General features: G+C 40.0%; 3 protein-coding genes and 1 long non-coding RNA gene across 5 annotated transcripts; 1 reads left to right on the top strand and 3 right to left on the bottom strand.

The window, feature by feature from the left end:
- Positions 1-3,967: 3,967 nt before the first annotated feature.
- Positions 3,968-8,233, top strand: LOC134623116 (GTPase IMAP family member 9-like). The gene is made up of 3 exons (XM_063468325.1): positions 3,968-3,992; positions 5,163-6,632; positions 8,208-8,233. Exons 1-3 carry the CDS (start codon positions 3,968-3,970, stop codon positions 8,231-8,233), a joined length of 1,521 nt encoding a protein of 506 aa, XP_063324395.1.
- Positions 8,234-11,314: 3,081 nt separating this feature from the next.
- On the bottom strand, positions 11,315-18,034 carry LOC135932653 (GTPase IMAP family member 9-like). The gene is made up of 3 exons (XM_065470177.1): positions 18,011-18,034; positions 16,890-17,647; positions 11,315-11,327 (listed from the first exon to the last, which is right to left on the bottom strand). The coding sequence occupies exons 1-3, from the start codon at positions 18,032-18,034 to the stop codon at positions 11,315-11,317; spliced, it is 795 nt and encodes a 264-aa protein (XP_065326249.1).
- A 267-nt stretch (positions 18,035-18,301) lies between these two features.
- LOC135932534 (uncharacterized) lies at positions 18,302-20,172 on the bottom strand. Of its 2 annotated transcripts, none has more exons than XR_010573547.1 (4): positions 19,903-20,172; positions 19,439-19,597; positions 19,304-19,360; positions 18,302-18,476 (listed from the first exon to the last, which is right to left on the bottom strand). It is a non-coding gene; the product is annotated as an uncharacterized LOC135932534 (long non-coding RNA). The 2 variants fall into 2 exon arrangements; XR_010573548.1 differs by having other exon boundaries at positions 19,304-19,357.
- A 1,793-nt stretch (positions 20,173-21,965) lies between these two features.
- Positions 21,966-27,250, bottom strand: LOC134623107 (histone-lysine N-methyltransferase set-1-like). The gene is made up of 5 exons (XM_065470176.1): positions 27,148-27,250; positions 26,902-27,064; positions 26,590-26,782; positions 25,572-25,673; positions 21,966-22,036 (listed from the first exon to the last, which is right to left on the bottom strand). The coding sequence occupies exons 1-5, from the start codon at positions 27,248-27,250 to the stop codon at positions 22,028-22,030; spliced, it is 570 nt and encodes a 189-aa protein (XP_065326248.1). The 3' UTR covers positions 21,966-22,027.
- Positions 27,251-27,256: the final 6 nt, after the last annotated feature.

Below are 27,256 nucleotides of genomic sequence, written 5' to 3'. Positions count from 1 at the left end.
CTTATTTCTGCTTTCCCATTTTATAATTATTACTAACATTTTGATTAGATACCTTGAATTTGTAAATGATCAGATTACATAATTAGAATGTATCCAATTCGGGGTTGCAGGAGGATGAAGCCTATCCCAGCTGATACAGGACAAAGGCAGGACAGGCTGCCAGTTTATCCCAGGGCAAAAACAATACATGTAACAGAAAATCCACTTAAATGTCTAAAGGAACAAAACAGGACAAACACTTGTCTTCATTTAAGAAGTACATTCATACAGAGATAATCTATGGAAACACACTAGTTCACCCTTTGGGAGGAATCAGTTCCTGTGAAACATTTCTGTAAATCAACATCATGTGGAGAATGAATGAAATGAGTTCTTCAGGTGACTCAGCAGACCCACACTGACAAATGAAACTTCTGTGGAAGAAGAATCTGGATTTTGGATTTCCAGTCCAGTCCTGGTTTAAACTATTAAGGATTAAGCAACAGTGCTCATCTTTGCTCTTCGGAAATCTGTGTTAAACAACAACAAACATAAGTTAGAAACAAAAATACAGCTGAGTAGAGAATTTTAATCTTCAAATGTTTCTGAGCCGTCTTCAACCTGCTTTTAACACAGAAAAGTCCCACAGTCAATGCAGCCTGACTCAATCTGATTCTAGATGTTCAGCACACACAGAGACACAGAGGTACTGTTTAAAGTTTAGTTTTAACCTGAGTCACTGATCATTTGCAGTATTACAGAGTCTGGCAGTCTTTGCATGATGTCCACGTCACTGTAAGTTTCTAGCTGACTCTCAGGTGTGACAGGTGTGCCAGCAGGAAAGAGTAATAATAACCTGCATCCTGAGGTTTGTCATACAGGATTAAAGGAGCCAGGCTTTGTTCACACAGCTAGGATTGTATTTTACACTGACCCTGGGTCAGTATAAGTATCATACAGTTTAAACGAAGCACTGAAACTTGCACATATTTATTACAGATGCATTGAAGCTAATCGAGATATTTACTGTCAATCTGTGGCTGCGATTAATCACTTTACTGGAAACTTTATTAACTAGTAACTTCATCAGTCATGACAGAAGCTAATATTTCTGTCCCAACATCGTTTAAACAGTAACAGCTTTACTACAATATAAGCTAACGTTTACACCGTAACTTTAAGCTAGCACCATAAAGACGGTAAAACACGTAATAATATCTACAAATGCATCTTAAAGCTGTTATATTAGCACTCGCTGTATTACTAACATAACCACATTAACATTATTGACACTCGCTGACTTTTATTAGTCATTCTATAAATGCTGTCCGGTTAAATGGCCTTACCTGTAACACTGCTGTATCCACCGGATTCCAGCCAGAGTGGATTCTGGAGTCTTCCCACGCTCCTGTCAGTGATCCTCCATCTGGATGGATGATAACAACCTTCTGAACAGGTGGAGATGGCCCATATCTATGGGACTGATTTCTGCTAATAACGCCCATTGTATGGACTGATAACAGCTGAAGCGGGTGAATAAAGTAACCCAGTCGCTAGCTGTGCCATTACCCAGCATACATCACTCCCTCCATAAATGCAATAAACGATACAAAAGTAATAGCCTATAATTAATGTATCTGCTGTATCTGCTGTTTCTCAGGTAGTTGTTTACATTATATAATATATTGTGTTCAGTACACGTCACTACAATGTGATTTTGGAAATATATAAATATACGAACAACAGGCTCTTCCGCGGAAATCTCTTGTCGTCAATAAACAACGATTAGGGAGCAGCATAGTTTTCAATAGGAGGACCCTGCACGTCAATTCTCGACGCGAGGGGGGTACCCTGCGCGTCCATAATTGAAGCAGAGGGAGCCTGACCATGCGTCACACATTTGACGAGTTGGGAGTGAGAACGTGTTGATGTATCCGGGTTTCCGGTCTCCTAACCTTCCCAGCTGTGACAGGTAGGAGTCATGTGGCCATATTTTTGTTGCTTAATGCTCCTCATGTTTTTGTAGAGATCACCTGCGGATTGTTTCCTCTGAAGCCTTCTTTCCATCAATTGCTGGTATGTTTTTATTTTGTGTCGTACGTGTAATTATTTTACCTGGTAGTAAACAGGTGTGTTTATAGGTTGGAGCTGCAGAAGACTCCTGTTGGCCACTTTGTTTGAGAATCGGGCAACGCCGTTTGATCGGTATGTAACTGCGATTTGTTACGATCCTCTGATTTTCCCTTCTTTCGTTCAGATTTCCTTCTGCCCGTTTCAGTAACTGGATGGACAGTAATTAGCTTTACAGTCGGCACTTTGTCTCGTGCACAACCAACATGGATTTCTGCAGGGACGCAGGACATATTAAACAGAAGTTTTTATAATAGTGTTTGAGCCGTATGTGTAATATATAGAAGCCTGTTAATGTGCGTTTGATGTATCCAGTTATTCAAATAGAGCAGTTTATATGTAACATCTTCACATAACTATAAGTCATCTGTTCTAAACAGAAAAAATTCAATTTATTTTGTGTTTGTGTGGTGGGGTGGAGGACAACCGGTAAAGGTAACTAAATGGACTGGAGGTGAAGTTACACCCCAGGAGATATTACATTAGCTAGTGCAAAAGTTTTAACAGTTACAAAGACACACAGGCTTATTAACAAGGCTGAGGTGTGGCAAATCAGTTTAAAAAAAAAAAGTTTATTAAATAAAATAACTGAAAATAAGGGTCCAAGAAAAACAATGGCAAATCAAGTGGCAGGACTTGAAATTCCAAACCTTTAATTAAAACACTATTACCAAACATTGCTTAAAAGAACAAGATTCACTGCCTCTATGGTCCTCTATTGAAAATACAGCTAAACAAAATTAATATGACTAAAGACAGGCAACCTGCAGGAAGGCGTGCACAAGGAGTGCCAGGACGTCTCACTGCAGCTTAAATGGTGCTTTACACTCACATGCATGTGAGGGAATCTCACTAAACGTGTCTAGCCCGTCTCTCTACTAAAACAAAAGACCCAGATTATGAGTTTGTGTTGTGACTCATTCTTTTGTAATTTAGAGATTTTCATATTCTAGTTCTGTATTGTTAGTCTTTAGTGTTGTATTTACTGTATCTCAGTTTAATTCTAGTTCTTTTTTCCTTTTTGCCTTCATATATGTTCCTTTTATCTTAGTTAGGTACAGTTATGTACCTGTGTCTGTTTGTTTTCGTTGTGTTTTGCGTCTTCGTCTCACCCACTTCGTCGTGTCTCCATGACTATCCTCAGCCCCAGTGTCAACCCCATGTGTCTGAGTTTTTGTGTATTTTGCATAACATAACCTAACCTAACAAAACGGGACATGCTTTTCAATTCTACACAATGGAGGTTAGAGTTGCCTGTGTGATATGTGACAGAGAAAATATTTGCCTAGCTTCTGGGTGTTGCCCTGGCTGCCCAGTCAGACATCATACCTTTGACACGCTTTTTCTTTCATTTATCAAAAAGCCAAACCAAATATGGTGACATGGACATGAAAAATGTAACAATCAGCTGACATATAAAATGCCAATTTTCATTTAGGGTGGCAAAAGACACTGTACTCATTGTCTCAGTAACAACAATAATGTCCCAGACAGAGTCTGCATGCAGGTGTGAAAGCAACAGAATCATCAATATGAAATACAGGGTCTGTGATTAACTGTGAGCTCAGAGCTCCACATTTACACAGGCTAAACACCCAGATTAGAGATTAGCTCTCCTTTTTTATAAAAAATGCACCAAACACAAAACATGCACAAAGTATGAACTTGTCTCCCATACAAAACTAACTCAACTTAATGACATGCAACCATAAACTGCATTCTACTGACCTTTCTGCCTCACCTCTCTGCCATGTTTCCACACGTTCAAACACTAAAGAGCGATAAAGAGGAAACTGCTTAGCAGCAGAACATCAGCAGAAACAGAAAATCACACATCAAGTGCCTGTAAGAGACAGACATGGCCAGCAAATACACTCATCTTGGTGAGTACATTTAAAAAGATTAATATATATCTTTAATTTTATATAAAACAGTAATAAAACTCAACATTCACTTATTAAACTGAACATTAATAATTATTAAAGTCTAGTCTTATTTGAGTTTATCTTCTTGTTTGATGTCTTCCTCTAACAACTCATCTTTTGATGTTTTTCTAAGCATTTTGTACAATCTCATCCAAAATCACCAGTTCAGTCTACAAATTAAAAAGCCGGTTCATGAAATGCCCAACATGAACATCAACTTTCAAAAGTTAAATAAGAAAACTAGCACGGACCCAATTTTTTATTTTTATTTTTATTTTTTTGCTTAAAACACAGACTCAGAATGTAGGAAGAGAAACTTAAAATCAAATCATTAAAATCATTTCCTGGAAAATTAGTGAGTGTCTCACATCGGACCCCCTCAGAATAAGCTTTTAGTTTCCTTTTTCCTTTCCTTTTCTTTTTTAGTACAAAAACTAAATTGAAAGATTCCATGCTAAGTGTTACATTCATTCTACAAATATTGTTGTATAAAAACAAATCCATCAGTCTTGCTTATTGTTAGAATAATTCTTTTATGAAGTGACACACACTTATTTGCAAGGAAGCAAAAGCTGTGAACGTTTATGTGACTCCTCCCCAGGGAAATCCTGCAGTTTCATTTTTAAACTTCCAACATTATCCTGGGAAGAGAGATGTGTGTGACGCTCTTGCAGAAAAAAGTTCAGTACATGGTGTACTTATGCATTATTGTAATGGTGCTTTGGATAACAGATAGCAGAGGAGCCACAATAAGGCCTGAGCAAAAGGACAGATTAGAGGGACAGAGAGATAGAGAGAGAGAAGTATTCCCTCAGCTTACTGCAAAGAGTTGCATGATCTTACTTCCTTTTTTCTATCACTTATCTTGAACCTGCCTCTACCTTTTTTTTTCTTATCTAACTCATGCTGATCAGTTCTCCCACAGTTTCTTTTCACTGTCTAAGTTTTTAAAAAAAACATTCAAGAAAAAAAATTTTCTTTTTTAAATTTACTCAGTGACTTGATGTCAGTTTGGGCTGCACATGATAGGGCATAGGAAATGTTAAAATATGATTTTTACAGAAGTCAATAGATAACAATCAATATTGATTAAATAATAATCAATAAAAAATGTTTAATACTCTTCAGCAGAGCATAAAGAACCAGAGGAACAAGAACTGAGGATTTTGCTTCTTGGAAAAACTGGAGTTGGAAAGAGTGCATCAGGAAATACCATCTTAGGAGAAAAAGCTTTTAAATCCTCATCAGGTTTTTCTGCAGTAACATCAGAGTGTCAGAAGGAAACAGGTCTGTTTGATGGTCAAAAACTGGCTGTAATTGATACTCCAGGTTTATTTGACACCAAAAAAACTGAAGAGGACGTGAAGGTAGAGATTAGTAGCTGCATCCCACTTGCTGCTCCTGGTCCTCATGTGTTCCTGGTTGTGATTCAGATCAACAGGTTCACAAAAGAAGAACAAGAAACTGTGAAAATTGTTCAGAATATGTTTGGAGAACAGTCAGCATGTTACACTATGGCCTTGTTCACCTGTGGGGACAATCTTGAGGCAGATGGAGACACCATAGAAAAAATGATCAATGATAATCCTGTTATCTCTGACTTCATCAGTCAGTGCGGTGGACGATATCATGTCTTTAACAACAGAAACAAAAATCCCTCTCAGGTCAGAGAGCTGCTGAAGAAGATCAGATCAATGATTGCGAGAAATGGAGGAGAATACTACACCAATGAAATGTTCAGAGAAGCTGAGAGAGCCATGAACAAACCAGAAGCCGACCTCAGGATTGTTCTTGTTGGGAAGACCAGAGTTGGGAAGAGTGCAGCAGGAAACATCATCTTAAGGGGGGAAGTATTTAGATCAGCAGCTTCCTCTTCCTCTGTAACATCAGAGTGTCAGAAGGAAACATGTCAGTTTGAAGGTAAAACACTGGCTGTAGTTGATACTCCAGGTCTGTACAAAACTAAGCTAACTGAAGAGGAAGTGGAGAGAGAGATTGTTCGATGCATCTCCTTTGCTGCTCCTGGTCCTCAAGTGTTCCTGGTTGTGATCCAACCAAACAGATTCACCAAAGAAGAACAAAAAACTGTGAAAATCATTCAGAAGATATTTGGTGAACAAGCAGCTGATTACACGATGGCCTTGGTAATCCATGAAGATGATGTGAAGCAGGACACCATAGAAGAAGCAATCAAACATCCAGATCTCAAAGACTTTATCAGTCAGTGCCATGGAGGATATCATGTTTTTAACAGCAGAAACAAGGATCGCTCTGAGGTCAGAGAACTGCTGAAGAAAATCAACACAATGATTAAAAGAAATGGAGGATGCTGCTACACCACCAAAATGTTTGAAAAGGCGGAGAAAGCCATAAAAACAGAGATGGAACAACTCCAGGAAGACAATCCAGAGATGACGGCCAAAGAAGCAAGATACAAAGCAGAAAGAAGGAACAACTTCACTCAGTGGAATTGGGATGAGACTATTGCTGGAGATGGTGCTAGTGTTAGTGATGGAGTTACTGTTGCTGTTTATGGCGGAGTTTATACTATTATTTGTGCTGAAGCTATTAAAGCTGATCTTAGAGATGCAATTGAAGGTAATACTACAGGAGGAGCAGGAGTTGAAGGAACTGGAGTAGTTACAGGAGGAGTGGTAGCAAGCCTTACAGGACTTGGAGCTGGAGCTGCAGTAAAAGCTGTAATTTTGAAATGGAAATTGTGGGATTGTGTTACACAGTAATATTCACTGAAAATCAACATTTATCAGCAGCTGATAAATAAGGAAATAGATGAAAATACTAATACTAATATTGTGGACCTATTTTTTTTGAGTATGTGTTAGAAAGAGAAATATAATCGATGATACCCAAGAAGAAAGACATAAAGCCGAAGGAAACAATTCGTTTCAGGGCATTGTAAGAGTTTTTGTTCTACAGTAATATTGATCATTTAGCAGTAACTTATTAAGAACAAATGATCATAAAGACAGAAGAAAATAATGACAGTTTAGTGTAATTGTCTTTGTTATTTTCTTTTTAATTCTTATTTTGTTTATTGTCTTTTTCTATATCATATAAAAACAATCATCTTTAATAACATCATTGTTTTTGTTAGTTTACTGATTAGGAACATGCTAATCATTACTGATGAATAGGTTACTTGTAATGATAGGGGCAATATTGAATCCTAGTCTAAACCAACCAGTCTGTCATATTGTGTACAATGTTTTTTGAAGCTGTGGTCTCACATATAGCTTGATCTCTTAAATGATGAGTTACGAGTTAAACAGATTAAATTCATTGATGAAGGTTGTTTTCTTTTTTTCTGAAACCTGGAACGAACCAATTTCCCATGAAGAAGAGTCACTGGGCTGTTTGAGCTGATCAAATTGTGACGTGAAAAAACAGCAAACATTTATTTAATATTTTCTCCACTGTGTCAAACATTTTTATTCGGTGATTAGATGGAACAAATTAAAAAGGTTAACAGTAAGGTGAAAATAATTTGCACAGAGGAATGGAAAAACTGCATTTTCAATCTTTATCAACATCACCTTTATCACCTACAGTCAAACTTCAAATGAAGTAGAAATATTTAATTCATTTCTGAACATTAATTGTATGATCATCTCTGCTAGTTGATGTGAAATGGATGACACTAGATGTGGATGGATTTGTTTTAATGAGCCCTCACTGCCAAAAACAGCTCAAAAGTAATTAATTATTCAGAAACAATTAAACAATCACCGTACTTGCAAAAAATAGAGTGCATTGCAAATGTGGACCCGTATGAAATACGGCAGTGGAGTAGAAACCCCGAAGACCTACCGCTCTTGACTTACCATGATATATTTTTATACCCTGTCTGTGGAATACATACACTGCGAACCAGTTTCGCAATTATAAATCTCTGGAGTCGCACATCCAATTCACCAATGATTGGGTACAAGATTTGGCTGTTTTTAAGCCTCTATGTTGTGAGTACGTTGTCATTCAAACAAAGGTAAGTCAGCTTGAGTACTGCGAGTAAAATGCTTTTGATCCACCCCCCCAACATTCAGATTAATTAGTGCATTTTTTGAATGGACTTGAAAGTAGATAAAAGACATTTGTGTCGGCCATGGCCCATTAAAGTTTTTGTGTTTAAATTAACTTTGTCTTTTTATGTTTCAGGTACTTCACTCTCAAAGCCTGAATGAACCAGCATTGCAGCCATGGATCATTGTGAGCATCACAGGGAAGGTTGAAGCCGCCCACTGCGCCTGTATGGCCGGAGTCGCTGAGACCTGCACCCATGCAACACTTTCTCACTTCCGAGGTGCAATATTTTACGCTAGGCGACAAATCGTCAACATGTTACGCTTCCGGGCACCCAACACATCCATAAATGACAAGATTGGAAAAATGAGGAAACATGAGAACCGTTTAGAATCAATCCACAGATGTTCGTTCATTTTCCTCAAATCGCTTCGGAAAACACTATTTTACGTCATTAAAGTGCTGGTTAAGGTAAGGGTTAGGGCTGGAATACATGGCTGGAACGTGGGTTACCGCCAGGAGCGTCATTTTATTGGATTCCATCCACAACCCGGCATGTATCATAGGAACGCCGAAGGTTACCTTTCGCGTTCATGTTTGTATTACGCTTCTCTCCCTTGTTTTCCCTTTGTGGGTGTGGGTGTGTGTGTGGTGTCCTAGTTTTCCTGGGACAGCAGGTCTGGAGGGTTGTTCCTGCTGTGGGGACCTGCATAATCACACACCTGCCGTTGATCAAGCCTCGTCGGGGGAGTTAATTAGCACTGTGGCGGAGCTCCCATCGATGCTGGATTGTTGTGTGCGACTTCCCGTCAGTTTTCCCTGCAAATCATTAAGTGTTAGTCTGTCGCTATTCTGGAGTGTACTGTTGGGATTAAATGATTTGCAGTGCCCCAATAATACAATGCTTTTTATTAATAATTGTTATAAAGTTATATAGTGTAGTATTAATTGGACACAGCCCTGAAAAATAAAAGCATTAGACCATGTGTCCTTGGGAAGTAGAAAGCTGCAGACTCTCGCTCACACTTGCCTGGGTAAATGTAGATAAGAGGGGACTAGGGCTGGGCGATATGACCCAAAATTCATATCTCGATATTTTTTAGCTGGATGGTGATATAAGATATATATCTCGATATTTTTTTTGAAGCCATAAAGTAAGAACAAAAAGTTAAAGCTGTGTCCCAGATGTCACACAGGCACTTTTATTAACATACAGCGTAGATGTACATGAAAAAAACTACTCAAAAATAAATTATGAGCATTTATTAAATAATAATGCTCCATAAATAAAATTAAACTATGTTGTTTTTGTGCATAACAAAGAGCTCACAATTGTGCAGTCAAAATGTAAACTAAAAGACGCTGAGCATAATAACATAGACAGATTTCACAGCTGCTCTGTTCCCAACTTCTACTGCGTGACTGACAGCCTGGAGTTTGAAATCCTCTTTGTAACCTTGTCTCTTAACAGGTGCCATTTATGGTCCTTATAAACACACAATACGGTAATATTACGTTGAAACAGGACGTATTACTACGCGAGGCTCCTCGGTAGCTGTAATGCTCCGACAATCCATCAAGCGGTGCAGCTCCGTAGCTTACCAAAGTCATACTAAAACATTTTTTGACAGATTGCTGAGCGCTGTGTACCACATAAAATCGGTTCGCGGTCATCAAGCACAACCAGAATTCATACATAAGGCGCGCTGTCAACTTTTGAGAGAATGAAAGGATTTTAGGCTGTGCAGCTCCTCTGGGCTGCATGGTGTTAGCGTGGTTAGCTCGTTAGCGTGGTTAGCTCGTTAACACGTTGATGCCGTTCAGCCCCACGCACGGGGCGATGCGCAGTAACTTGTTAACGGAGATTTGCCGTGTCCATCTTGTCGCTGCCTGCAGGTGAAGCGATGGGGGAGGAGGGGGAATTGTGTTCAGTGAAGGAGAGAGGCGAGGTCGAGTAACGTTGCGTAAAGACAAAAGTGGACGAAAGAGAGGCAAACTTGTGGCTCCACAACTATAATTATAACGTAACATAGATATCGATATAAAGGATATTGTCACATCTTATATCTCGTATAAAAATATATAGATATTTTTAAAAAACTCGATATATCGCCCAGCCCTAGAGGGGACCATCTTTAGTGGAAAGTTACTGAGACACTGTTGTTTAGACTAGAATGAGGGAGCTTCTGTAATAAAACTGTCAGGGGCAGGACGCATCTCCTAGTGACGTCATGTTGCTGTTGATGGAGACTGGTATATGCTACGCGTAAGACTCCATTATCAGCAATATCTGGTATGGATGTGTGTGAATGAATGCGTGTGACTGGACTGTGATGGACTGACGATGTGGACTAAAGTTTTGACTGACTTGATATTGAGACAAAGACTGCACCAACCTTAGGATTAGTAAATGTTGACAAACAATTGTAGCTTCACATGAGAGTGTGGAACTGCAGACTTAACCCTTTGGCTGCTAATTTTGAGTTACTGATGTTTGCATTACGAAAATTATGTTTTATTGTGTTTGTTTTGATTACGGTATCATCTCATATTGTTGAGAATGCCAAATGCCACAGTGGAGAAAACTTTTGATATCACTCATGACTGGAATATGTTATTATTAACCATAGCAGGCCACTGTAAAAGGTCAGTTCAATCTTGTTAAGAGATTTTATTTAATCAACTGCTTAATGTTTTGTCAATGATGTTCACATATTTTATACTACATGTATCTTGTCACTTACACATGCACGTGAGCCCTTGCTGACTTCTAAGAAAAATACATAAGCCTACTCTGCCGTTGGAAACAGGAACCAACTGGCTTCTGTTCCCCTTAAGATAGGCTTGACCAGTTCCTGTTGTGACAGTTGAACGTATATGTTTTATGCTTCTCATCTTGTAAGGAGTTGTATGTTATCTCTTCCTACATGTGTCTGTGATGCAAACATGCTTGAGTATAAATAAAGCTGACTACAACGCCTCGGTGTGAGTATCATCCGATCACTCACCCGTGCACGTAGCGCTGCGAACTAACTCTGACTGTCTTTGTATTCTTTCAATGTGTTTTCATAATGTCTTACCACTGACAAATCTCATAGAGGAAAATAGCCAAAACCAAAACAATATTTATGAATAAAAGGGGAATGGTTCAAAATAGAGTTATGGAATAACAAACACTGGTCCACGTGACCGAGGTTTTTTCCCCTTAAAATATTTAGTTATTAAAAGTAGAATACAATGTGCTAGGATGTGGTACTGCAAAAAGAACAAAAGCAAAATAAAGAAAAACCCATTGTGTTGAACTTTGTTAAATTAAAATTAAAGTGTGCCATTACACTCAGAGGATCAACATGAAATCAAAATATATGCAAATTTTGCATGAAGTACATGACTGGTAACTGTTCTCTCCTGAGCTTTTGTTTTTCATAGCACCCACTTGGCCACACCACAGGTTTTCCACTGCCAAAGGAGGGTAATTGCAAATGTTTGGGGGAGGAATATCATCGAAAAGTGGGAAAGGTAAGCCCCGATGGGGGTGATAACACCATAGATGTCACTTAGGGTCAAATTCCACCAAGCATAAAATTCTCCAAAATTTAGAGACAGGGAGGAGTTCTGGATAAACATAATTTAGCAAACCCCAGAGGGATGGAGGTTTTGAATCTATAATATTTTGAAATAATGCCCAATAAAATGTTGACCATGTTGATTATGTTTAGCCAATGTCTGCCCACTAGTATAATCTGACCAGGGAATGCAATAAACAAGAATGTCAGAACAGTTGGTGTTAAAGTCACCTTTGACAGTCCAGAGTAGGAGGGCGTTGGACATCCTCAGGGTGGAAAAGGGTTGGTGTGACCAAGGTGTGGTTCGGCTTGTTTATATTTATTTCAAAATGATACAGCTCTGGATGGTCCAGTTACCAGGACATGGAGGAATAACATACATTATTAAATGAAGAGAAGGAATTTTCTGGGATTGAAGATCCTCTGGGTGAGTGGTCGACTGAAGCAGGCAGAAAATAAAGCTATTATTTTTACAATTGATTGATAACTGATGGATAATTGGCCATAATCACAGCTGTATTGACTTGTTGTGGACGCGGTCTGGTTCATGTTAAAGGACTCTAATTGACAGATTGAAAACAGCGACACTAAGGGAAGAAGATGCAGTGCCACATTATCAGATGCCAGTTACGGTTGGGCTCAGTGATGAATCAGATGAGCTGGATTCATGGCTGAATCAGGACATAAATTACCCTGCTGTGGTCAGTAAGGGAAGGACAGTGGGGAAAAACGGAGTTGCGGATGTGAAGTTCATGTTAACACACAAGTTTTGTTTCTAGGTAGTTCTGCGGCTGCAGGCTCTGGGTGGAGCCAGGAGTTCAACAGATTTAACATGATAATTAAGTTGATTTAATTCCCTAACACAGGGTGGCAGAGCTGGAGCAAAGTTACTTGAGAGCAGAATTTGTGATGTTTTATGAGAGATGATGTTGCTAATGGTTTCTTTTAATTTCTAGCTCCGGTGAATTGACACATGGGGGTGTGTCAAAAAGGGGGGTATTAACATGAAACAATGGTTTCTATTATCATTTTTATGACTTTTTTGAATCGCGTTTAGAAGGTAAAATGCCTGTGTTCATAAGAAGCTGAGTATCACACTGGAGGGGAAACTGGAGGCTGAATGAAACATATGCTTTTGTGAAAGGAGGGAAGATGTTTGATTTCTTTTTTGATCTCTTTTACTAAAATAAGCGGTTATAATCATTTTCATACACACATTGCAAATGTGCTCATGAGAGTTGGCACTCAGTCTTCTGAAGGTCATAAGTTTCGTTCAGCATGACTGTCCAGACTGATATATTGTGGGAAGTTACTTAGAGTGCAGAGGGGTAATTGCAAACATGCTTACACACATTATTATGATTACGATTAGCCTAATTCTCTAGGTCAGAGTCCCGAACATGATATTCTAAACCAACTTTGAATCACCAGAAGAACAATGGATAACAACATTAGATTATCAAGGCTAGGCAGAGAGGTGTTTTGGTTTTCTGTCTCTTACAGAGAAAGGAGCAGACACCAGACGAGGTCATGGAGATATGAGGATCCTTAGCAGCAGACACAGAGACTGCCAAGACAGCAATTGGGGTCAAGTGTCATGCCGTTTGGGCTCCTGCTAGTCACGTCGAGAGGATCCCAGAACCACAGCAATAACCATGAAGGGGTTGGCAGAAATCCAGAAGCACCAGACCAAGGAGGGTCTGGCTAAGAAAGGGGGACTCAGCTGAGACCCCCCAGAAAACATAGATCCCAGCCAGCCGGCGCAGAATAAATCCCCTGATCTATGCAACGAACTGAAGGGTAGTCTAACCCCTGAGGTTTGAAGAAAGAAGAGGAGAAGAGTGCAGAGAATCGCCCGTCCCAGAAGATTATTTTTTTAACTGTAATAAAGGTCAAAAGCCCCTCAGACAGAGGTTCTAGTCTGAGCACAAAGGTAGAAGCAGGAAACAACCAGAATGGTAGATCTGAGAATTAGCTTTGGTAATAGTCTGTGATTTTTATGTTATGACAATTGCCCAAACACAGCAGTCATCCCATATATGGTCCACCCATTAAAGGGGGACAGAGGGCCAAAGAGGGAAAAGAAGCATAGAGAACTGACGCCCAGTGGGTAAAAAGGAGGTGTGTGTAATGTCTGGAGAGATGTGCTGCACTTTCATTCCCAACAACACAACCCCAGATGGTTCTGTAACTAGAGCCCTGGGAAGATTCAGAACATCATTTAAGAAAATAATAAATGCATAAATATTTTGGAATTGATCCATTGGAGGAGTGGATGAAGTCTGTCCTTGGGCAATGGAAGGGGTGTATTAGGTCCATTAGGGTTTCCTTATCCGTTTTTACAGCTAGTTGGGTTATTTGTGGTGGTGTGCCTTCTATCTAGGATTATTGGTAAGGTTGGTTAACAGGGCTGTTGGGGATATAATACCAAAGCAGACAACATGATGATGCTTGATGACTTTTAATAGTGTTGATCTGCCATGGGGCAGATCAAAGGAGGGACCTGTTGGGATTAAATAATTTGCAGTGCCTCAATAATGCAATGCTTTTTTTATTAATAAGTGTTATAAAGTTATACAGTATAGTGTAGTATTAATTGGACACAGCCCTGAAAAGTAAAGGCATTAGACCATGTGTCCTTGGGAAGTAGAAAGCTGCAGACTCTCGCTCATGCTTGCCTGGGAAAATGTTGAAAAGAGGGGACGATCTCTAGTGGAAAGTTACTGAGACACTGTTATTTAGACTAGAATGAGGGAGCTTCTGTAATAAAACTGTCAGGGGCACACCACCATTTTGAGATCCGCGGCAACGTGTCATGCAGGACGCATCTCCTTTCTAGAAGTGATAAAGTGTTAAATGGTCTACTGAGCAGTGTTTTGTCTTCCATCGAATGCCTCTGAGGAATCAAAAGAACTCGGTGAAGTGTTGATATTTACAATACTAACCGCTGCCTCTGTGATTTTCCCAGGAGGCTTGCTGGAACGAGAGGGCAGCGAGCATGTAGTACAAAGAGAGCAAAGACAAGGAGCACGGGCACTGGGAACGGGAGTCGGGGACGCACGGGGATTCATTGTTGTGTGATTATTTGCCTCACTGTAAATAAACGCACTATCTGCATCGTAAGAGTCCTGCATTTGGGTCTTTCCCCACATCCTCATGATTTGCCATCACACACTGTGACAGAATGATCCAGCCAGAATGGACCCAGTGGAGTCAGAGGAGAGGTTCAGGAAGGAGGTAGTCGCCAGGTTAAATAAACTGTGAACGAAGCAAATCAGTAAGTGCTAGTCTGTCGCTATTCTGGAGTGTACTAATGGCTGCCACTGTTATTTTCCCAGGAAATTTGCGGGAACGAGAGAGCAGCAGCTGTTTGTCATGGTTTCTGTGTCTGCCCGGCTGGCCCTGCATTAACACAATTGATCTAAAATCAGACAAAAAACATAAAATCAGAGTAGAAAAAGTTATATTTTTTACTGTAACAACCACAAACATGTTTATTGAATCATATTTCATAACCTTAAATGCAAATATAAATTGTGAATTTTAAAATCATATGCACAAGTTTTGCAAACAAGTTATTTGCAGCCATTTAGCTTTTACTCTTTTTTTTTTCATAACTATTTCAAACTATTTACAGAACAATCAGCTGTTCTGCATTCAATAAGATGCAACACAAATTATTTGAGTCACTCCAAAAAAATAATTTCTGTCCACTATAAAGGAGAACATCACAGCCTGATACCTGCAGGTCTGACAGCAGCAGGTGTATCACTCCTGTTTTCTACCTGGAGACAGCAGTCGCCTCATTGTTCTGACACACAACACAAAACTATCCACAACACTACACACTAACTACACAAGACAACACATGAACAACACACTCCAAACATGCTAAACGTCACAAATCGCTCACATCTCAAAACTCTCTCTCTCTCTCTCACCGTCACTCCTAAAACTTCCCCCTCTTCCTAAACAACCAAATGTCATGTTGCCATATCATTTTCTGATTGGTCGACACGGTGCATTCTTCCACCAACACGAAAGGGCTGTTTTTTGTTTTGTTTTTTTATTTTTTGGTCATAAGCAGAGAGTGCTTGCTGCGTTGTCCTTAGACAGTAAACATGACGAATCTATTGAGGACAAAATGCCGCGTATATATTGTTTATCATGACTCTGGCAATGTTCTAATTACACTTCATCTAAAAATTTGAGGACCTCTTGTACTCTAAAGAACGAACGAACCCACTAGTCCAACATGCAAGTAACATGCATGTACAAGACATCAGAAAAGAGAATAGTAGCGTACGCTGCAGGACTGCAGCTTAACCACGACTGGAGATTGCTAAGCCTTGTTGATGTCAGAGGTCAGAGGTGAAAGGCTTCTTTTGATAAATGCTAATAATAAACTGTGTAAAATAGCTGACCTTTTACTAACACACTTTTTAAAGATGAAGATTTATGTAGTCTGAAATAATAATGTAAGACTGAATGGCCGGACTGCTTGTTGTACCTACAGTTTTGTGGCTGTGGCAGGAGGATACAGTCTTTGGCTTTTCATCCACAAGTCCATGTTTGTTTCAGGCAGTCCTTGGTCCTTATATTCAGTTTGGTTTGAACTGCAGAGACATTTTTACTTACCAATAATTAATCTTTTGAACAATGCTAATAACAAACTTTGCTTTATCGGAAGAGTTGAATTTTAACTAACACGTTTTTAAAAGATGAAGATTTATGGAGTCCTGAAATAATAATGTAAGACTGTTGTTTGAACTGTTTAAAAAAGTATAACTAGACATTCTCTTTTAAAACTTAAAAAGTTTTATGTGATCAACAAAAAATTTTTGTTTAAAGATTTATTTCCATAATAATGAATAAACAACCAGGTATATGTGTATGCACCAGATCAAGTAAATGCTCAACAATGATACAGAAAAGTGTTAAAAACACTGCATCATTCAAACAATATAATAACATTTATAATAGTAATAATAACAATAATATGTTATTTAGTAGTGCTGTTCATGATATTTTAACTCACATAAAAAATACAATCTTGTAAAATAAAATAAACAAACAGAATGTAGTTCATGTAAAAACCTTTGTTCTTTCTTTTTCTCTCTCTGTGACATCAGTGTGTGTGTTTTACGTTGCAGTTACTGCAGTGCTCTGTGATGTGGTCGCACTTTTTAAAAAAAGCAGTGCACCAAGGATCACAGCTACACCTACCAAGAAATATTTTTTGATAGTGTACGTTGTCAAAAGTCTGTAGACTCTGTGGAGAGAGGTTGATAACGATGATGGTTTACTGCGCTCTTCTTGTTGTCTCTGCCAGTCTTTCAGCATCTCAGTGGTGTAGCCGCCTCCTTCATTTTCCATCACCATGTTCTCTCTTGTGTTGACCAGCTGTGTCACCTGGCACTGGTTGTTCCTGTACTCGTCCTGCTGGTTTTTCCACTGCTTATTATCTACAACGTGGCACCGACCACCACACTTGTCTACCAAATCTTTCAGAGGTTTGTTATTTGTGATGAACTCCTCGATGCTCATTCTGTCAGGTAGCTGGTCACCATCCGTGAAGATAACTGTAGAATATTTAAATACCTCTGCAGAAAAACACTCCTGCAGTTTCCTGATGACAGCCGTCTCCTGCTCTGTGAATTTCTCCACTCTGAGCACAATAATGAAAGCATGAGGACCAGGAAAACACTTTGTGACACACCTTTGTATCTCATGCTTCAGCTCCTGCTCTGAGCGTCCTGGACTAAAAAAACCAGGAGTGTCAATCAAAGTGAGGTTTCTTCCATCGACAGATCCAGACTCTGCTATACAAACATTTGCTTGTGAGTCAGAAAAATTTAGGACTTTGAACTCTTTCCTTCCCAATATAGTGTTAGCGAGGCTGCTCTTCCCAGCTCCAGTTTTCCCCAGCAGGACGATCCTCGTTGTGTTTGGAACTAGAAGAAAAAAAAAGATTACAGTTACACTTTTAACACTTGCCTGACTGTAGGCCTAATTGTGCTGTTTGTATATCTTATTATTAATTAATATGTGTTCAAATAATTCAGTGCTGTCATTGTTTCCTTTATTGGTTTTTGATTCCTGTTTTCAGCAGATGGTGTCACTTAAAGTGAGTAACAGTTTTGCAGCTCTGTGTTTTGGTTCCTGTTCAACTTTATTCTTGTTCACACAGTGACTTTCAGTTTTTGGTTATTTAGTTTTCTTTTTTCTTTCCACTGTGAGCTGTTTTGATAGATATCCTTTCATTTAACACCACCTTTCACTCAAATAATCTACAAGTCTTACTGTCCCAGTGTGTTTTACCACCTACAAAAGTTTTTTCCACACAGCGGATTAATGATAACATCCTATTACATAACCAGAAGAAATCAAAACCATACTTACATGTAAGGTGTGACACACACACACACACACACACACACACACACACACATACGGGTGTATGTGGTATGGCGGGACTATACTACGTCAATCCGCCCGGCAGTGGTTTATGGGGACTACCGTTTCCAGAGGACTTAGAGCCAAGGGAGCGAGGTTAAAGTGTTCGAAAAAATCTGAAAAAAATTTGGGTCACTTCAGACCTAATACACTCCCTATAGAAGTCTAGATACACTGATACACACCAACCAGACCCTTTGAACTGTTCTTCCTGCCAACATCGGATCTTCTACCAATTTGCAATGACTGCATTCATTTTTGGTGGCCAGTTTCCCTTCGTTTATGTGGTCTTTAAAATGCCTCATCACTGCAGCAACCTCAGCCTTGGACCACATGTTTTTGGGAGCTCTTCGGGAATTGTGGGATTGAGCAGCATTTTTATCTGGAAGATATATAAAGTAGTAGTAGTTAAAACAAACAAACCAAACAAAAAAAAAAACCCAAAAATCATTTGCTTGTAAAAAGAATGGATGCTACCCTGTCCTAACTTCTGAAATGTGTTGGTACCATCAATATCAAAACGAGCTAAAATTCTCTTTGAAAATTTATCAAATTTCTAAAATGAGACAACATTTAGTGTTCCACTGTGAATAAAAGACTGAATAAAAAGTTGAATAAAAGTCTCTTGATGCATGCTCAATCATCCAGGTAAGTAAATCCCAAAACGTTGATTCTGTTAATCTGGATGTAGCGTTTTCAGTGGGAGAAACATTTTGTCACTCATCCAAGTGACTTTTTGCCACCACTCTGCAGTTTGCCATATGTTGCAAAGTGATGAAACAATAGATGATGAACAATTCAAGAACCTTAAAGCACAAACATCTAAGTGACGAAACATTTCTCCCACTGAAAAAACTACGTTCAGATGAACAGAATCAACCTTTTTACTTACTTACCTGGATAATGAGAATGCATCATGCAAGCACCATAGTATGTCCCATGAAGTAGTCTGTAGACAGGCCTCACCCAGTCATTAAATTGTTTGTCAGCTATACAATTACCCTTGAGCTTCTGAGAATAATAGACTATGCATAATGGCTGTGATGTGATGATTCCGTCAAATCCCTAGAATTAAAGCAGGAAGTCTACTTTAACACATATGGATATTGTTTGATTTTAAAATCCATTGTGGTGGTGTAGAGAGACAGAATTGCAATGCAATTACAAAGAACGTGTCCATAAGCTTAGAGAACCAACTGCACCCCTTACCTTCAGAGGGAGCAGCAGTCTCACTTGCTGCAGGCATTATGAGTGGTTCTTCATCTGCTGATTACACAATTTGATTAAGTTTTAATATTTGTAACAAACATTTTATCCACAGAAACCAAGCTAGTGGTAACTTACCACAATCTACAGTGTCTTGGAGCTGCGCTGTGTTTGTGGAATCAGCTACTGCATGTACAGGCTCACTGGTGCCACACGCCGACATTGTGAGTGCTGTGTCATCATCATCTGATTCACTCTCACTGTCCTTTGTTTCAGCATCACTTAATGCAATTTCATCTGAGAAATTATGGGAAAAAAAAACCCAACACAAACACAAACCCCCCAAAAACCTCACATTAACAACGAGATGACAAAATACAGAACAAATACTGGAAATTATACTTTTTCCACAGTACATAGTTTTACTATTTAAGGCCACCACTCTGCAGTTTGCCAAATGTTGCAAAGTGATGAAACAACAGACTTCAAGAACCTTAAATCATGGACATTTAACAGAATGGTCTGTGCTTTTAGGTTTTAATTCTGTTGATAAAGCATAATATTCAACTACTGCCCTAATATTTGCTCCTTTCAATACAAACCTTCAATTTCGATCTCATCCAGTGATTTCCCCTGGATCTGGGAAAGATGTCCTTTTTCCAGTGTTAAAAGCAGTTTGGAAATCTTGGCCAGCTGTGTTGTGGGAACTGGTAATCTGTAGAATTCGCGGTGAACGCGGATATCATGACCCAGGAAATCTGCAACCTGATCAAGTTCATTGTTTTTCAAATTAAGGACTTGTGAGAGTGTGGCAACATGTTTTCTGAGCTGTGTCGATCTTAGATACTCAGGGTGCTTTGCTCCACACTGGTGTGCATGAACACGCAAGGAGTCCCTTCCTCTGTAATGACTCATTGATCGGGGTCTTGCAAAGAGGTAGATATTAGTGGCACAAATACCACAGTCAGGCCTCCTACTAACCAGTAGTGACAGAGCATCCAGCATGCTTGGTGTTAGCAGAACTGGAACATTTCTGTCCCTTTTTCCCATTATTTCTATTCTACAGAAATAGTTACAGAGTCTCTGTTCCATTTCTGAGAGCCCCATGGAAACATCTGTGTGGAGTGCCGTTTTGTCTCTTTCAAGAAAACTTTTGAGGCACATCTTTGAAACCTCTCCAGAACGTCTTCGATTGAACACAATGATTTGTGAGAGTGTAACTTGTGCAAGTTGGGCATAATTCTGAGCTGTGGCTTCGTTCTCCAAGCTGCAAAAGGCACTTTCTGCAGATTTTTGAAGGTAGTGATGGAGAATCCGAACATCTTCTGTAAAGGGCAATGTTGATGGCTTGTTAAACTTTGCCTCACTCAATGTGTTCAAGGCACGGTGAGACACCATCTCGGACCATTTGGAGACATACAACTTCTTGAACGCATCAGTGGACTTGATTAGGGCTTCATCCTCTGTCATGAGGGCACGACAATGGATAATGTCAGACATTTTATGCAGTGTATGTCCCAGTTTCAGCGCAAGGCTTGGAGTTTTGTATGACAGTGTCTCTTCATCAAAACCTGAAACTTTCTTTACTGCTTGCACAACTCTCTGGAAGTTAGCAGGCTTAATAGCTTCTTCGATGTTATGCACTGAGAATTCTGTTCGCAGACACAACAACAAACGTCCCGCTTCACGAAGCTTCTGTCGTATATAATCATACTTAGTAGGGTCTTGTCCATGTTTATTGTAGAGGGACTGGGCAAACTGAATAACAGTAAAGTCATTTCGCACAGCTGAGGCAATCTCATCTTGTTTCATAACAGCAAGAACCTTCCACACTCCACTTGACACCTGCGAATAACATTGAGACTCCAGAGTTAAAGCCAGGCCGAGTACTTTTGTTCTTCCAGGTTCTTTATCCGTGTCATCTTTTGGTTTGTTAGGACATCTGCGGACATGTCTCCAAAGATCCTTGCGAACATACATCCCTTGACAATAAAAGCAATGAGCAAACTTTCCCTCTACTGCTTTAATCTTGGGTCTTCTCTTCACTTTCAGTGGTCCCACTCCACCATGCAACACTGCAGCATTATGCTTAAAATTTCCCTTATTTCTCAATTTCTCTAACAGGCTTTTACGCTCGTTTGAGTCTCTAGGCAGGGAAAATGCATGCACAACATCAGGAGCTGATTTGTGCGTTTTCAGGTGGCGGGAAATTTTAGCTTGTGGTTTGCCACAAAAATAGTAATTTCTTTTACTTAGTCATTTTTTCTGATTCAGTTTTGCAAAGCTCACTTTTATCTTCTGGCTTGTCCTTTGTCAAGTTGTGGATTAAATTAGTTGAATCTGATTGTTCATGCGCTTTGGAGATGTCATCTTGGCATAGCAGACCTTTTGATGTGCTTGGCAATAATGAGATGTCTTCATCTGAATCTTCATCATATGACTCTGAATCTGGCACATATTCTTCTTCTGATATGCTGTGGTTGCCATCATCATCGCTTGATATTTGATCCAGAACTGTATGTGGCAATCCATCTTCCCCTGAATATTCAGAAATTTCTTCTTTCTGGAATGTAAGAATAAAAGTTATTTTAATTGATCAATACTTTAGACAGGTAAAAAAAATAAACTGAAAAAAAGTCAAGCCAAATATGAATGGGATACACACCTGTGTTGACTGGTGACAATTCTGATTTGACAATTTTGCAAGGCAGGATTTGTGCCAGACCCCTAAACAAACTGAAACACATTTTGATAGACTTCATTTAGCTTTGCAGTTCTATTTAAGTGAAGTAGTTTTTTGTCAAAGCATTGCAGTAATGTCAAATGCTGAAAAAAAACCAAAAAACAAACTGTTCACACTTAAGGATATTTTAATGACTACACATACACTGCTAACCCCCTCCCCCCCCAAAAGGACATCCCAGATGTGAATGAATGAATTATTCTTATTAAATACTTTGTTCTTCAGGTAGTTGAATGGCATGAAAGTGTGTAGTTGAATGTGTGTGGCCTCCAGATGCCTGTATGACTTCCCTACAATGCCTGGGCATGCTCGGGATGAGGTGGCGGACGGTCTCCTGAAGGATCTCCTCCAAGACCCAGACTAAAGCATCCGCCAACCCCTGGACAGTTTGTGGTGGATGGAGTGAGACGCGATGTCCCAGATGTGCTCAATTGGATTCAGGTCTGGGGAACAGGCGGGCCAGTCCATAGCATCAATGCCTTTGTCATGGAGGAACTGCTGACATACTCCAGCCACATGAGGTCCAGTGTCATCTCGCATTAGGTGGACCCCAGGGCCAAACGCACTAGCATGTGGTCTCACAAAGTGTCCGAGGATCTCATCTTGTTACCTAATGACAGTCAGGCTCTCTGGCAGGCACAGAAATGCCACCCCACACCATTACTGACCCACTGCCAATATGATCATGCTGGAGGATGTTGCAGACAGCAGAACGTTCCCCACGGCATCTCCAGACTGTCACATGTGCTCAGTTTGAACCTCCTTTCAGCTGTGAGGAGCATAGGGTGCCAGTGCCGAAGTTGCCAAACTTTGTGTTTTCTGGCAAATGTCAAACGTCCTGCATGGTGTTGGGCTGCAAGCTCAATCCCCACCTGTGGACGCTGGACCCTCAAGCCATCTGACCATTTGAGCAGAAAGATGCACATTTGTGGCCTGTTTGAGGTCATTTTGCAAGGCTCCTCTTGTTCCTCCTTGCACAAAGGTGGAGGTAGCGGTCCTGCTGCTGGGTTGTTGCCCTCCTATGGCCTACTCCACATCCAGGTAACACCTCCATGCTCTGGACACTATACTAACAGACACAGCAAACCTTCTTGCCACAGCTCACATTGATGTGCTACACTAGATGAGCTGCACTACCTGAGCCACTTGTGTGGGTTGTAGACTCTGTCTCATGCTACCACTAAAATGAAATCACCACCAGCATTCAAAAGTGACCATAACATCAGCCAGAAAGCATAGGTGCTGAGAAGTGGTCTGTGGAGTTATATCGCATTGTTTAAGTGTTCCCTTTATTATTTTGAGCAGTTTATGTTATGGAATGGGGAATTGAGGACAATCCCAAGTATACCATTTTTACAAGGTCCTGCACCAAAGAGGTAATACTACATTTCTTTAATTAGATGTGACCACCCACTGATTAAAAAGGGAGCAGTGTTCATTTCAGCTAGTCTTAACTTGTTGAACTCTATTAATGCTTTTTACTATATACTGTACCTATTCACTAAGTGTCTCACCTTTGCACTTATAGCCAAGCCACTTGAGGGAGGAAACCGGTCCCACACACTGAATGCACTTGTCCAAAGATGATATTGTTGTGCACACCAGACGATGACTGTGACACTGTTAGCAAAATATTGCAACATTTACAGTCAGGTCCATAAATATTGGGACATCGACACAATTCTAACATTTTTGGCTCTATACACAACCACAATGGATTCCAAATGAAACGAACAAGATGTGCTTTAACTGCAGACTGCCAGCTTTTATTTGAGGGTATTTACATCCAAATCAGGTGAACAGTATAGGAATTATGACAGTTTGTATATGTGCCTCCCACTTCTTAAGGGACCAAAAGTAATGGGACAATTGGCTTCTCAGCTGTTCCATGGCCAGGTGTGTGTTATTCCCTCATTACCCCAATTACAATGAACAAATAAAAGGTCCAGAGTTCATTTCAAGTGTGCTGTTTGCTTTTTGAACCTGTTGCTGTCAACTGCCAGGATGAGATCCAAAGAGCTGTCACTACCAGTGAAGCAAGCCATCATTAGGCTGAAAAAACAAAACAAACCCATCAGAGAGATTGCAAAAACATCAGGCGTGGCCAAAACAACTGTTTAGAACATTCCCAAAAAGAAGGAACGCACTGGTGAGCTCAGCAACACCAAAAGACCCGGAAGACCACGGAACACAACTGTGGTGGATGACCAAAGAATCCTTTCCCTGGTGAAGAAAACACCCTTCACAACAGTTGGCCAGATCAAGAACACTCTCTAGGAGGTAAGTGTATGTGCGTCAGAGTCAACAATCAAGAGAAGACTCCACCAGTGTGAATACAGAGGGTTCACCACAAGATGTAAACCTTTGGTGAGCCCCAAAAACAGGCAGGCCAGATTAGAGTTTGCCAAATGACATCTGAAAAAGCCGTCGCAGTTCTGGAACAACATCCTATGGACAGATGAGACCAACATCAACTTGTACCAGAGTGATGGGAAGAGAAGAGTATGGAGAAGGAAAGGAACTGCTCATGATCCTAAGCATACCACCTCATCAGTGAAGCATTGTGGTGGAAGTGTCATGGCGTGGGCATGTATGGCTGCCAGTGGAACTGGTTCTCTTGTATTTATTGATGATGTGACTGCTGACAAAAGCAGCACAATGAATTCTGAAGTGTTTCGGGCAATATTATCTGCTCATATTCAGACAAATGCTTCAAAACTCATTGGACGGCGCTTCACAGTGCAGGTGGACAACAACCCAAAGCATACTGCAAAAGCAACCAAAGAGTTTTTGAAGGGAAAGAAGTGGGCTGTTTTGCAATGGCCAAGTCAATCACCTGACCTGAATCCGATTGAGCATGTATTTCACTTGCTGAAGACAAAACTGAAGGGAAAATGCCCCAAGAACAAGCAGGAACTGAAGACTGTTGCAGTAGAGGCCTGGCAGAGCATCAGTTTAACATGGAAGGAGAAGCATTTGCATTCACACCAAAGGGCAGTTTTGAATCACCAGTTAACCTAACCCCATAAGCTACATCTTTGGACTGTGGGAAGAAGCCAGAGTACACAGCCAGAGAGAACCCATGCACTACAGCAGTAAAAAGTGCCTAAAACAAGTTAAGAAGTTGTATAGTACTATCTATCTTAATGTTCAAGCCTGAGTTTCAAACCATTTCAACATAGAAACAAAGCACATGCAGTCAGTTCTGCATGCTGTAGGTCAAACTGTCAAAAAATAAGAGAAGACCCCTCCTAAAACCAGAGTGATGTCACCATGAAGCAAACTTTGACGGAGTCCCCCAATAACAGTGTGGTCCTCCTAAGTCACATTTGGGTGGTTAACACACACACACACACTCAGATGCTATCCAGACTTGCACTTTGAAACAATGAAAAGGACCTACAAGCCACGGTCCATGTAAATCACATTACACCCAGGTGACTGCCAAACACACACACACAGCATCCATAAAGAATGATGATAGATTAAATTATTAGTTCATTAAGTGGTACACTGGATTATATTTACCCTTTCAGGCTCTGGATGTTTCAGGTCCAGGTCATTGTTTGGAATGCAGTTTGGTTGCGGCTTTAGGCAGCTCACAGTCTTCTGAATCTGGCTGGTCTCAGTCTTCGTGTGTAACAGATAGAAAATGAAAATACAGTGCATTTTTGAAGAGGTTTTTGAAACATTAAAGAAACTCTATGAGAATGATAAGTTTCAAGCTAATGTCTTTAAAATATTCACTGTCATGTATAGAGAATATAGAGAAAAATAGTCTGTGTGATTTCTTTAATCTTTTTTAAGCCATTGCTAAAGGAGTAAAACAATCACCTGTAGCAGCAACGAACTATCACTAGGGCCCATTTATCCCCGAGGGACAAAATTTAAACTGAATCTAACTAAAGAGGTTAGAATCACATTAAACATCAAACACTGTTAACATTTAGAAACCGAAAGCCATTTTTTATTTCTGCATACCTGCTGATATTTTTTTAGTGCTTTTAGAGGGCTCTGATGTGGCAGCAATCACAATTGCCTGTTTTCCATTAGTACCTACCCCGGTTTTTCCAGTAGGTTATAGTACCATGTAGTTTTTCAGTAACGACTGCACCAAGGTTCCAAGTGATCCAAAGTGATCAGAAAATTTGACATAGACAGACTGAATGCCAACAGGTGGCTGGTCAATGGTGTCACTTGATAAGTTATGAGTGCGCCTCCTTCATGAAAATCCAAGCCATCATTTTTGAAACTCATTTTTGAAAATGGCTACCAAAATTAACAGCATGATCCCTGAATTGAACACTAAAGTATAGACTGAGCAGCAGGCATTGTGTCACCTTGACATCCATGCTTGCTGTGGCATTTATATCACTGGATGCTCGGCTGCATTAATATAGTGACCCCAGGCACAGTAGGTGATACTCAATTTCAATGGAAAACTAGATGCCCTAAGTCACGTTAAGCCAATTTGAGTAGGTACAAATGTAAAAATGGCTTACGGTATGCAATTTATCAGTTCCAAAAAGTACAATTGTAGAAATACCTTGCATCTCCAGGGCCAATCCGAGTCACCATAATTATAGTCTATTTCTTCGCCTGGACTTATGTCTCTGCTTGCAAATAAGCATAGATGGGGCTTTCCATTGATATTTAATATTTTCATCTTAGCACTTGGACTGATGTGGTTGTCGTTGACAAGTCTGCCTAATGACCCATCTTCTTGAGATGCATCCACACTGTGGGGTTAGGCAAAAAAGTATTAGCTTAACTAGTTTTTGTTAGGAAGCTTTTTTTTCATAAATCAAAAGCAAAGTGTAATTTAATCTTAATCAAACTACACTGATATAATACGCACCACCAGAGTTTTCCATCAAACTTGAATTCAAACATGAACACCTTCAGGCTGTCATGATAAACTCTGTGTCTCCGCTCACATTCGTCTTTTGTTATGAGTTTACCTCTGTATTCCAAAAGGAAGTCTCCTTTTTGGAATGGAACAGTCGTGAAAATGCCCCGACCTGAATTGCAGAGGCATACCAAGTGAGTGACAAAAGACAAAGTGACAAACTCCAAATCTAATCCAAACTAAAGACCAACTTACCTTTGAAGGCATTTATGTAGTGGATATCAAGTCCCAGTTTGTCCCTTCCAGCAGAAACATGACAGACTGCATCCTCCCGTGGAGGAATGTGTCTCCTTCGCATGTTCTC

Source organism: Pelmatolapia mariae, linkage group LG3_W (genome assembly GCF_036321145.2).
Source record: "Pelmatolapia mariae isolate MD_Pm_ZW linkage group LG3_W, Pm_UMD_F_2, whole genome shotgun sequence".
Lineage (NCBI taxonomy): Eukaryota > Metazoa > Chordata > Actinopteri > Cichliformes > Cichlidae > Pelmatolapia > Pelmatolapia mariae.
Note: the sequence above shows the minus strand (reverse complement) of the source record. Positions and strands in the feature narration are given on the sequence as shown.